Source organism: Pseudovirgaria hyperparasitica, assembly GCF_010093815.1.
Source record: "Pseudovirgaria hyperparasitica strain CBS 121739 unplaced genomic scaffold EJ05scaffold_6, whole genome shotgun sequence".
Taxonomy (NCBI): Eukaryota; Fungi; Ascomycota; class Dothideomycetes; order Acrospermales; family Acrospermaceae; genus Pseudovirgaria; species Pseudovirgaria hyperparasitica.
Genome location: NW_022985554.1, coordinates 693,111 through 705,400, shown reverse-complemented (window position 1 = coordinate 705,400; position 12,290 = coordinate 693,111). Strand labels below are relative to the sequence as shown.

General features: G+C 53.3%; 3 protein-coding genes across 3 annotated transcripts; 2 read left to right on the top strand and 1 right to left on the bottom strand.

Moving 5' to 3' along the window:
- Nucleotides 1-1,979: 1,979 nt before the first annotated feature.
- Nucleotides 1,980-4,102, top strand: EJ05DRAFT_531410 (glucose/galactose transporter; the record flags this gene model as incomplete). The annotated part of the gene is made up of 3 exons (XM_033749025.1): nucleotides 1,980-2,692; nucleotides 2,753-3,918; nucleotides 3,990-4,102. Exons 1-3 carry the CDS (start codon nucleotides 2,379-2,381, stop codon nucleotides 4,100-4,102), a joined length of 1,593 nt encoding a protein of 530 aa, XP_033601512.1. The 5' UTR covers nucleotides 1,980-2,378.
- Nucleotides 4,103-6,454: 2,352 nt separating this feature from the next.
- On the bottom strand, nucleotides 6,455-7,776 carry EJ05DRAFT_331458 (uncharacterized protein). Its single transcript, XM_033740849.1, has 4 exons — nucleotides 7,222-7,776; nucleotides 7,116-7,160; nucleotides 6,985-7,048; nucleotides 6,455-6,933 (listed from the first exon to the last, which is right to left on the bottom strand). The coding sequence occupies exons 1-4, from the start codon at nucleotides 7,348-7,350 to the stop codon at nucleotides 6,521-6,523; spliced, it is 651 nt and encodes a 216-aa protein (XP_033601511.1). The 5' UTR covers nucleotides 7,351-7,776; the 3' UTR covers nucleotides 6,455-6,520.
- A 2,028-nt stretch (nucleotides 7,777-9,804) lies between these two features.
- On the top strand, nucleotides 9,805-10,444 carry EJ05DRAFT_475293 (uncharacterized protein; the record flags this gene model as incomplete). The annotated part of the gene is made up of 1 exon (XM_033743771.1): nucleotides 9,805-10,444. A coding segment is annotated over exon 1 (391 nt), but the record flags the coding sequence as incomplete, so codon positions are not given.
- Nucleotides 10,445-12,290: the final 1,846 nt, after the last annotated feature.

Below are 12,290 nucleotides of genomic sequence, written 5' to 3'. Positions count from 1 at the left end.
TGTGACATCTCCATGATCCTTCATTCGAGTCGAGACGCTGAAAGCTTCGTCGGCTGTTGAGATGTTCTCCTATCTAGATTGCTAGTCACTGGCATGGCGTGTCTTGAATGACTGTGCCTTCGTTGTGCAAGACCCAAACAACTCCTCGAGAAGTACCCTCTAATGCATATCAACATCTAGTCTTCAGAACTCGAGCCATCGTCCAGCCTGCCGACGCGGAATGCAAATACTCTTCACTGGTGCAGCCCGATATCGCCAGCCACCGGCCTCTCTCAAAAAGTCTATTCCCATGCTTCAGACCTCTGTTGAATGAGATGCACATGAGGAGCCCTGGCCAGAACGCGAAGACCGCAACGCCGGGGCTTGAGATGGGTGTATGAAGAAATTGAATATTTGGGCGAGCTATGGGATGCTAGCTATATATTCGCAAGCCACGGCACGCGACATGGTGGAGCTGATATTTACCCGAGACATGGGAGGCCAGACGCGATTGTGTACAGGGTGGAGGTAAACAAGACTAAGATGGGATACAAAGCTTGGTCTCAAATCTGCTCGAGGGAAGAGGAGCCGAAATGGCGGTATATGGGGTAAGGACCAGCTGCAGCCCTATCGTGTGCACTATCACCGTCATGAGATGATGAGATGTTTGTGGCTGCAAGGAGGCGTTTGGGCCCATTTCAGCGAGCAAAGATTTTCAGAGAACTAGCACTGAGTTGAGGGGCGCTGAGGCCAGGGAAGTGAATATGCTGGAAAGTCCGAGTCCCGAGATCCGGGCAAGCGGATAAAGCACTGCGGCCCTTCTGTCGCTGCAATTCTCACTCAAGACAACCACCACCACCACTACCCGCTTCTCTCGCTTCGTCTCCCATTAGATCAGATCCACTTCTCTGCTAGCAAACCATGGCGTGTGCAGCACTGTTTGCGTGCTTTCGACGATCCGAGGCGTAGGAGGCGTACGAGCGAAGAACTTGTCTCGTCTCGCGGCTGGACGCTGGTGCTTGTGTTGTGATAAGACAAGGATAAGACGATAGCTTCAGCACGCCTAAGTGGACTGGCGCATTGTACAGAGAAGATATTGACGGTATCAGACTGACACGAATGTACCTTTGTGCACGGCGGCGGGACTATGTGTAGTAGTTCGAGCAGCGATACATACACGTGGGCGGCAGCACGCACACTGACCAGCGCACAGCAAGCATCAAACAGCAAACCTGCGACAAGGTCGACGACGTTGTTGAGCCGCCTTAGTCACGCGAGCATCAAAACTCCAGATACGATCACGATGTCAGGGATTGCAGTTTTAGCCAAGCCACGCGAGTGCATTTGCGGAGAAGGAGGCTGGCTAGACTCAACCCCGACACACACTACATACCCACCCACACACACCCACACAACACACTGGGGTCCGGGGTGTGTGGAGGAAGTAGAGCGTGCTTCTAGTGTTGCTGCTCCATGCTTCCACGCTTCTGTTCGCCGTCGGCCAATCGGCGAGAACATCGCAGGGCTCTCGGAGCACCAAACCGCAAACGACCTGCACGACATGATACTATGTAGTCAGCTGGCTGGCCGTCATGGCGAGAGCGCCTCCTCTCGTCCTGTATACAGTGACAATTCCCTCACGCCCGGCGTCTGAGAGCAAGGCAAGCTATGGACAGTCGGGCTGGGAGAGTCTTGTTGTCTCGAGGGGCAAAGTCAGAGGAAGTCGACTCTCGACGGGCATAATCGGACAGCATTCGATAATACGTGATCTACGTAGTGCACAAGGACAGCCAGGGACATACATGCAGGATGAATGCAGGTCAAGGCGAAACATCGGCGCCCCCCAATGAATGAATCGATGGCCGCAACGACAAAGACTATGGACGATAGTAGGTAGTCACCCAGTCATCCCCAGTCGCGTCTCCATCTCTCCGCGAATTGCGAAAATGCATATGCGCTAAATCCCCACCATCTGCCGTTCAAGCATTCGCAGGCTCTGTCAACCATTGGCCGATTGGTTGCCGGGCCGCGGGCAAGGTGGAGCGCGCGAATGGCCGCTCGGGGCTGCCAACCCTCTTCTGGGACACGATCTGGGTCCGCTGCATCTGTCCTGGGCTCTAACTGCCGCACCGTTCGTTCTCTCCAGACTCTCCATGGGTGGCACGTTTTCAATGACTTGGGCTCGACATCTGGATGAGTCCATGGAGGAAATCACGAAAGCGCTCCAGCAATATATAATATCTTGCCTGTTCCCACCCGGATCCATGCATCATCGAACAGACCATCCCTTCTCCTCATCACCACCATCCTCCTCCCAACCCCTCGTCTCAGGACATTAGCAAAAGGGGAGTCCTCAACCCACCGTCCCCGGTCCTCCTCAACGTCCGCGTCGCCACAACATGGGCTTCAAATTCGGCCTGGGAGGCTCTCAGGAGCCAACGCTGGACGATGTCCACGCTCAGCAGGATCGTCGCCCTTCAATCGCTGAAGTCACCGAGAACCAAGTCCGCCGCAAGAGCGTCAGCGACAAGCAGATCACCGGAGCCTCACAGATCACGCTGAGGCAGTCCATCGTGCCCGTCGCGCTGGTCACGATCCTGTTCTTCATGTGGGGCTTCGCGTACGGCCTGCTGGACGTCTTGAACAGCCGCTTCCAGGTCGCGCTGGACATTACAAAGGGACAGTCCTCCGGGCTGCAGGCGTCGTACTTTGGGTACGTGAACCCGTGAACATGCCCGAGACACTCACCACAGAACTGACAAGAACCCCGCAGCGCCTACTTCATCGGCCCCCTGACCTACTCGGGCTGGTTCGTCCGCAAGTTCGGATACCGCTACACATTCATGCTCGGCCTAGCAATCTACTGCGTCGGCGCGCTCATGTTCTGGCCCTCGGCCGTCTACCGCTCCTTCGGCGGCTTCTGCGGCTCCCTCTTCATCGTCGGCTCCGGGCTCTCCACCCTCGAGGTCTCGGCAAACCCGTACATCGCCGTCTGCGGCCCGCCAAAGTACTCGGAGTTCCGCCTCGAGCTCTCCCAGTCCTTCCAGGCCGTCGGCTCCGTCATCGCGCCCATCCTCGCCTCCCGCGTCATCTTCAAGCACGTCGGCACCGACGGCAAGGACCTCGGCGCCGTCCAGTTCGTCTACCTCGGCATCGCCGCCTTTGTCGCCATCCTCTGCGTCGTCTTCTACTTTGCGCCCATCCCCGAAATCACAGACGCAGACATGCAAGATCAGACCGAAATGATCGCCGCCCCTGGCCCCGACGGCACTACTCCCGCCGCAACCGACAAGCCCTTCCGCAAGCAATACACCCTCTTCTGGGGCACCGCCGCGCAATTCGCCTACGTAGGCGCCCAGGTGGGTATAGCAGGCTACTTCATAAACTACTTCGCCGAAGCGAACCCCCAACTCACCACCACCCAAGCCCACATCAAAGGCGCAGACTTCTACGCCATCGCCCAGGCCCTCTTCGCAGCAGGCCGCTTCGCCGCCGCAGCAGCAATGTTCGTCTTCAAACCCCGCTACGTCCTGCTCGTCTTCCAGACCCTCATCATGGTCTTCATCATCGCCGCCATCGCCGTCAACACCGGCTCCCCGACAACGCCGAACTGGGGCGGTCTGGCCATGCTCATGCTCGTGCTCTTTTTCGAATCCTGCATTTTCCCCCTTATTCTTACGCTTTCGATTCGGGGGCTGGGTAGGCATACGAAGCGGGGGGCGTCGTTTGTGGTTGCTGCTGTGTCCGGCGGCGCGGTTGTGCCGGCTATCTTGGGCAATGTTTCGGATCGGATTGGGGTTAGGCGGGCGATGGTTGTGCCGTTGGCGTTTTTTGTCGTGGCGTGGTCGTTTCCGATTTATTTGAATTTGTGTAAGGGGAGGGAGTTGGATGCGTATACGCATTCTACTGTTGGGTTGAAGGGGGATGGGGACTTGAAGGGTGGGGATGGGGTGGGAGAGGGAGAGGGGGAGGGGGAGAAGGGGGCTGTGGTGCGGGTTGCTGCTGTTTAGGGGGTTGGGGGTTGGGGGTTGGGTTAAGGGGTGAGAGGGACTGGTTTGGGGGGTTTGTGGGTGTGGATGTGGATATATATACCTCTGCTGAAATGATGGGCGATGACGGATGACGAGGGATGATAGACGACGAATAGACGATTATGACGATGAACACCCTTTTCTTTCATTTCTTTTCCGGGGTCTGCACGTGGTGTATATAGATACTGGATCCGTACTACATACCCTACCTATTGTATATACATCCTACCATCATCATGTCTTTACTCTGATGGAAATGTCAAAAACACGTGTCTTGCGGGTGTTAACTGATACGTATACTTTACCCCCTTTGAATGGGATGGAATAGAGAAGAGTGGGATAGGGATAGGGATAGAGATAGGGATAGGCTAGGATAAATTAGGGATAGAAGGAGGGATAGGGGGAGGGAGAAGGAGAAGGAGAAGGAGAAGGAGAAGGAGGCGTAGAAGGAGACCTAGAGAAATACCGTCCATATACCTCCTCCCAGCCTCGACTATATAAAATAAAAACTACAAAAAACATAGTAGTATATAGAAAAAGGTTTGGTTTTTTACAAAGTCGGGTTAACAAGTTAGGTTTCATTCATATAGATAGAGAGAAGAAAGAATATAGAGAGAATATAGAGAGTAAGAGAGTAAGAGAGTAGAATGGAGTACAGTGCAGTATAAGACAAGACAACCAGACTATCATGATATATACATATATATACACATACACACACAACATAGCCCAAAACCAAGTTAACAACAGCTACACAACAAGTAAACATATAGTACTACATATCCCTAAACTCAAATTTGAATTGAGATTACAAAGCCATGAGTCATAGAAACCATACACCATAAAATGATAAAAAGAAAAAAATTGAAAATAAAAGAGTGCAAGTCAAAAGACAAAGATGGTGTGTGGGATAAATGGAATGACTTGGGTTGAGGTGGTGGATAGATGGATGGACGGGGAGATAAGTAGGTAGTTCTATTAGTAGATTGGAAGATAATAGGGAGACAAGGGATGAGGTAGATGGGTTGGTCAGTAATTGGCTGGGCGGTAGACAGGGAGGTGGATACGTAAGGGGAGACAGGGAGGGAGATAGCTAGATAGATATCTCAATAAGGTCGGTAGGTAGCTTATACGCAAGCCGCCATGCCCAGGCTTATTGTCTGAACGCAGCTAGGTACACGACCGCCAACACGTGATTACGTGGACAGGGTGTGGTGACTAGAACACGTGGAATGACCGTAGACTGTACAGCAATGGAGCGCATATTCGGGCGATCCGAGTCACGACTGGAACAATCGGACATCACCCAGCAAGCACAGCAACAGCATCAATACTGCAAGACTGCAAGACTGCAAAGGAAGACCAGGCAGTCAGCAAGGCAGGCCCGTTCGTCACAAAAAAGCAAGTATTCAAGACATGTCATTTTCAATCGTCTGTACCGTCGTGGCGCATGCTATGCAACAGTCGAGCTCAACGGGCGCTGAAAGAAACAAGGGATAAAAACTCCGATACAGAAATCCTGGTTGTCGCCTGAAGCAAGGGCCTGTCAGGCCAAGGGTATGTACATGAAGCTCAAAACAAATGCTCAACAGTGATGGATATACTACGGCGCGCGCGCAAAATCCGGCAGATCCGGCAGCATCCTTTTTATCTAGCGTTGCAGATGACCATTTGATGGCAGACGACCGGTTGGTACAATTCCTGGAACAGCCAAAAGCATGGAGCTTCTTACATGTGTGTATAGTAGTAGTGGTTAGAGGCTGTCAGATGCTACAACGCGGCGCGGATAAAAGGGGCGGTGGTACGACAGGTCCTTGATCAACACGGCTCTAATATTGGTCCTGACCGGGGCAGGAAGGGCTGTCCGGCATATATCCATCCTCGGCAAGATAGTAAAAAAGAAAAGAAAAAAAAGAAAAATCTCGTCAAAATCGTCCACACAACGGATAACATCCTCTAACATCGGGGTGCGGGGCTGACTGGGGGGTGGAATCTTCCAGGCTACGTAAGCCTTTTATTGCTTTTCCAGCGGCTCAAGAGTGGAACTAAGTTTCCAAGGCAGGAAGGACTGAGCGGCCAAGATTTAATCAGATGCCAGAAACTCTGACTCGCTTGACTATTCCATGTTTCGAGTGCAGCAGCAGTAGCACGTGTCCGATTGTCATTAGTTCCAAGGGTCAAAAGAGGTCCGCAAGTCCGACGGTGAAATACATGTACCCCGGGAAAACGCCATGCAGTGGGAGATATATCAAAAAACTAGCCGGCAGATGCAAGTTTACCAGTAGGATGATGATGATGATGAGGATAGACGAGACGGCACATCGACTAGCGACGACCCTGTCTACCCGATGGAGGCTGCTGCTGTTGTATGTATGCTAAAAGAGAAAAAAGCAAGTTAGTGGTGGTGGTTCATCACACGAGGCGAACCGAGTGGAAAGCTAATCAAGACTTACGTCGCCCTTCGTGGCCGTACGCGTTGCTACCATATGAAGCCGAACTGAGAGAGGAGTTTAGCGAAGGACCAAATATTTCCGGTGATAATATCCAAAATACCTTGGCTGTTGCTGCTGTGGGGAGTATATGTCCTGACGCGGGGCAGCGGTTGTCTGGGCATAGGGATAGCGCGGGTCCTGCTGCGGCTGCTGGTAAGCTCCATAGGCCGCCTGGGTGTCCTGGTTGCCGTACGAGTAGCTTGGAGCGGTGGTCCGGACGGGCTCTTGGTATCCGGGAGTGGCATACTGGGGCTGCTGGGGCTGCTGGGCATATCCTCCTCTGGACGGCTGTTGGTGGGTATAATTACCGTATCCAGTGGCATAGCTTGGAGCAGTCTGCTGGTAGGCAGCGGCAGGATCGTGGCGCGAGGGACCAGGAGTGGGACCGTAGTGCTGCCTGGCCTGGTGGGTGGTGGAATCTTGATAGGCGACTAAAGCTGCGTCAATTTTTGAGCCCTTTCCATGGCTGCCGGTTAGACTACCTCGTCCGTGAGCCATCTCGGCTCTCCATCTTTGCGAGTCCTGCTTCAGGTCTTTGATCATGTTCTGGAGGGAAGGGGTGGTTAGCGTGATGGTCGTCGTGGCGAGCAAGACGTGGCAGGGCAGCACATACCGAAGTGAGAGTACGATAGGCAGTTATCCAAAAACCGTCCATTCCCTGGTAGAAAGGGTTAGATGACATGGTGATAATGATGATGCATCGTCGGTGGTGTACTTGCCTCGTACTCTCCAGTACCGGTTCCCGGTCTGACGGTGGCATCAGGACCTAGATATCGCTGGATATCGGCGGTGATGACCTCACGAGCAATGTCGTCACCGGGTACAAACCACTGGCGATTTAACGACATGATTGCGGATGTGCAGGAGAGAGGGTTTGGAGAGGAGTGTGGAGAGAGAGGTCGACACTGGGGGACAGTGTCGAAGAACCAAATAGTACGGGACAGGACAGCCAACTGCGACAGGTGAGTAGAGTAGAGAACCAAAAGATGGAACCAAAGGCCGGACAGCAGAGAGGATGGATGGAGATGCGGTGGTAGTGGTGGTAGTGGTGGTGGTGGAAGAAGACCAAAAGGAGCAAGGAGCAGAGAAGAAATGGAAGAAGTGAGAGAGAGAGAGAGAGAGTAAGAGGTGAGGGGCGGGGGGCAGTGAAGTGGTAAGAGGGAACAGGAGCAGAAATAAGAGGACAGGGCTAGCAGCAAGAGGCGTCCGATTGGGGATTGGTGGTGGTGGTGGTGGTAGTAATAGTGGAGGTGTGTCCGCAGGCGCAGAGTTTTGACCAGGGTCCAAGTGGCAGCAGTCAGTCAGTCAGGCAGTCAGACCAAAGTCAGGTAGCGCGGTGGGAAGACAGCAGAGGGGTGGCACGGAAGCGGAATAGAAGCAGTGAGTGGTCGGTCGGTTGGTTGGTTGCAGCAGAAGAGAGCAGCAATGCGTATGTGGCAGAGAGGCGTAAAGGTTGTTGTGGTAGGTTGGAAAAGAAGAAGCAGTAGAAGAAGAAGCTGTAGTAGAAGAAGAAGAAGAAGAAGACGTCAGGACAGCAAGGGTGGAAGACGAGGGAAGAGGTTGGAAGAGCAAGGGTCCTGTTCTAGTGGATGGCGATCAAGTGGAAGTAGTAAGTATGATGCTGATGCTGATGATGATGATGATGCTACTACTACTACTACTGAGGGGAGGGAGTAGTAATTATTAGGGAGAAGAAGTAGATCAAGAGACAGGAGAGAGAGAGAGAGAGAATTTAGTGGGGGAAGAGTGCGGCTCTATTTTTTTGTAGAGGGGGGCGATTGGCACTGATTGGTAGCTGTTCCATACCGGCCATGTATAGTATGTTATCTTGGAGGAGGGGGGGGAGGGAGGGGTGTCCACATCATCTACATCATCCACACCAATACCACAGGGAAAACGTCGGGCTCCTGTTACTTATTCTTGGTGGTAGTAATTAATCTGTGTGTGTGTGTGTGTGTGTGTGTGTGAGCTGTGATGATTAGCTGCTGGACGGGCATGCCCCCTAAGTAGTAGTAGTCGCCCGCCCGCCGATGACGCGCGCTGGGCCGCCTGCCGATAGCTGCCTTTTCGCCTTTTTCGCTGCCCTTTTTGCTGCCGTTTTGCTGCCCTATTGCCCTTCTGCCCCCCCATTTTCCCCTTTCTGCCCTACTTGACTGGCCCTTAATTACAACCCGCAAGAAAACGTGGCCGATGACGATGACGACGATTGGGGCTGCACTCACCCTTCTTTTGCCCATTCAAGCCTTCTCTAAACCTCTCTCCCATCATTCCTCTACTCCACCGCCAGATACCCTCCCGCACCACACTCTGCCACATGATCGTCGCGCCAAAGAGTAAATAAAACACCGATCGCCAGCACTGTTTGAGACAATGTTGGGTTGCAGTGTGTGGATGCTGTGGATTGCAAGTCGTGCCCCCAACTGGATCCGTGTTAGTGCCAGTCCAGGCGTCAACGTGTTCGTTGGGCAGCAATGCTCTCACGCTCGGTGCCCCAATGCCCGTCCAGCCCTCCACTCCACTATCCCTCTCACACACCTCCCAATACCTTCATTCCTCCTCTTCTCCATCCATTGCTACTGGATCGTGACTCCATCGTCGGACTGGCCTTGTTTGCTTCTTCATGTTTGTCGAGCACACGATCGACATGTAGAATGCTGTGCAAGAGAGTGCATGAGCGACAAGTCGTGCTCCTCAAGAGCTCTCTATCAGCTCCCCATAGCTTCTACCCACGCACTAGCCTGCTTTGGGCTCACCTCACCACCTCCATGTTCAACCTCAACATCCAATCTTCTCCCTTCTTCTTCTTCCTCCTCCTCCTTGCACTGCAATCACTACTGATCAATCAATCAATCAATCAATAATATCGCACAACCCGCTTCTACTCGCAGTCACTCCTGTCTTCCCGATACTTCACATCCTCCGCTTACTGGCCCATGCCTGCTGCTGTGTCATCTGTCTGCTGCTGCCCATCTCCACGATCCTCCTCGTCGTCCTTTTCGACTGTCTACCAAACTAATTAACCACTCTGTTCGCTGTGCTCAATCCAGCATTCCCTGTCTGCGTGGCGCCCGTTCACTGGACCTTTGCCGTCACCTGCAGCACACAGCACGGCTTGCTAAACGGGGTGCGAGAAGCCTTTGCCAAGACATTCTCTATATCCACACACCTCACCCTCCTGCATCGCTAATACTACAAGGATACTACTGCCATCATCATCATCCAACTGTCCACTGCCGTGATTCCGTCATGATATTGCTCACAATAATACCTACCAGATGCTGTGCTTGCGAGCCCAACCTACCACCACCTCTCTTTATCTTGCCCCGCCCCATTCGCTCTCCTCAGTCCTGAGGCCCCAATCGCCTCATGCACTTCCTCTACAGCTGCGCTCCCACTCGCTTCACCCTGAATCCCGTCCGTGGCATATGAATCACAATCCTCTCTCATTCCCGTGCTTCATCCTGCTCCATACTGCCAGGCTTGGCGCTGTCCGCCGTCCGATCCACGCAAAACACCTTGGGGAACGGTCGCTGAGAGATATAGTTCGCTGGCAGACTGGTGCTGCTCATGTCAGGGTCCGTCACTACCCGCTCGAGTGGATAGGTGACTGCTTTGCATTAGTTAGCCCCAGCTTGACCTTGTGCTCCACGACACGTGATGCCTGTACGTACACACTCGGCATACTCGACGCCCAGCAGAGCCAGACACCACACGATGGCCCGCGAAGGAGGGCGACATTGGGTAGTGGTACAGGATCAGGCTGTTTGGCGCCGACATGTTGCAGTCACTGGATGTTTCTCCAGGAGCTCTTCTTGACGTGATGGTCGAGGCGAGAGCGGACTGGCCTGTCGGCGTGTTGCGTTGCTCGACGCCCTGTGGCGCAACTTCAATAACGTGCAGGCTCTTAATCGTCAAAGCAAGACCTGGATCTACAGCTCGCAAGACAACTCGCAATATCAAGCAAACAAGCCGTCACGATCCATCTACGAGATCATTGTTGTCGTTGTTGTCGTTGTTGTCGTTGTTCAACTCCTCGCTGCACGTCCGCCAACGTTGCGGTTGACGCCGCCTCTCCGCACTGCCTGCCCCACACTTTAATCCATGCGCCACACCTGCTCCCCTTCCAAAGGTCGTCGATCCCTATCCCTTCCTCCCCGATCTGCGCTTCTAGACTTGTACTTGCCCATCATGCTCGTGTTTGCCCTGGACTGGAGGCCGTGTAGGGCTGATACTAATACTGCTGCTGCCCCGTTGACGCTGATTGAATGCAGGTCCTGATGTAGACGTCACTCACAGCCACTCACACTTGGACAACGCCCCAGAAAGCATACATACTAAACGACTCCATGACCATTCATTCCCTATGGCCAATACCTTAACCTAACGTGACCTGTGCCTCCTATCGCCTTTTGCACCGGGCACGACTAACGTACTAACGTAGGGCATCAAGATCTTCCCCTCAAGGCGCCACTGTGCTCATGCCGGGTCGTGCGTGTGTGCTGGCATGGAGTGCTGGAGTGCTGTATCAGCGCGAATGGGGCGTCTGGCATGCTCGCTTCCACGCCGGGTCGCGCCGTGGAGCTGTTCTGTTCTATCCTGTTCCTATCCTGTCTTTGTTCCTATCCTGTTCCTATCCTGTTCGCGTCCTGTACTCTTGGGCTCCTACCTCGTGGATGGACATCCCAGTGAGATTGAGGGATATTCACGATGCCGAACGCACCACATGCATATGCGAAACGCACACATGTGGTTGGAAAGGGGGTTATCGTTAGTGTTTGCTAGTCTGTGTATGGGCGCGGAGGAGGAGTAGGAAGTATGTATGTAGGTAGGTAGGAGGTAGGTAGATGTGTAGGAGTCTCCTCCGACATGCATGTCGATCACGCTACATTCTCCTGGTTATAATCTGTATACATAGCGGACGACACAGACATGGCAGACAGCGGTATATCTCGCAACAACCTTTCCTACTCGTCCGTCGCTGAGTACTGGGCTGGGCGCGGGTATGTTAGTGAGGCCTTGATCTTACTTGTGGTTGATGTATAGTATTTACAGTATGTTACACTTCATTACACGACCGACTAGTAGAGTCCATTTGTCTATCCATCCATCCATCCACACGCCGATCAACGGGCGCGTCTCCGCTGGATGGATGGATGGAACAGGGACAAGGAACGTGGACGTTGAACGTGGACGTTGAACGTGGACGTTGAACGTGGACGTTGAACGTGGACTTTGCTGCACGACCCCGACCTTGCTTCCGGGCCTCAACTGTGGTACTCAGTGTTGTATATACGGTGTGGCATACCCGCTTGAACCCATAGCAGTGTGCTAGCAGTACTAACTAATTAGTGCGTTTGGGCTGGAATGAGAGGAAAGGAAGGAGCGAGCGTGGGAAGAGGCAGGAATGACGCGGTGGCGCATTCCTATCCTATCCTATCCTCCTCCACACACCCCATCCGTACAGCTATATACACACACACACCCGCTCTTGGGCCTGGGCCTTGGGCCTGCGCGTGTCTGGAAGCACGTGCACAGAAGCCGAGCGCATGTGGGATATATAAGGGTTAGGTTCACAGTTTAGACGCATGCACGCACGGTGGGATAGCGGATAGGGGCCATGTATGACCGGGAGTTGTTGTGATGGAGAGGAGAGATGTTGTCTTGCCTGTCCTGCATGTCCTATATAGCCTATCTGTAGGGTCGGGGAGAATAGACGACTAGACAGACTAGATAGACCAGACAGACCAGACAGACCAGACAGACCAGACAGACCAGACAGACCAGACAG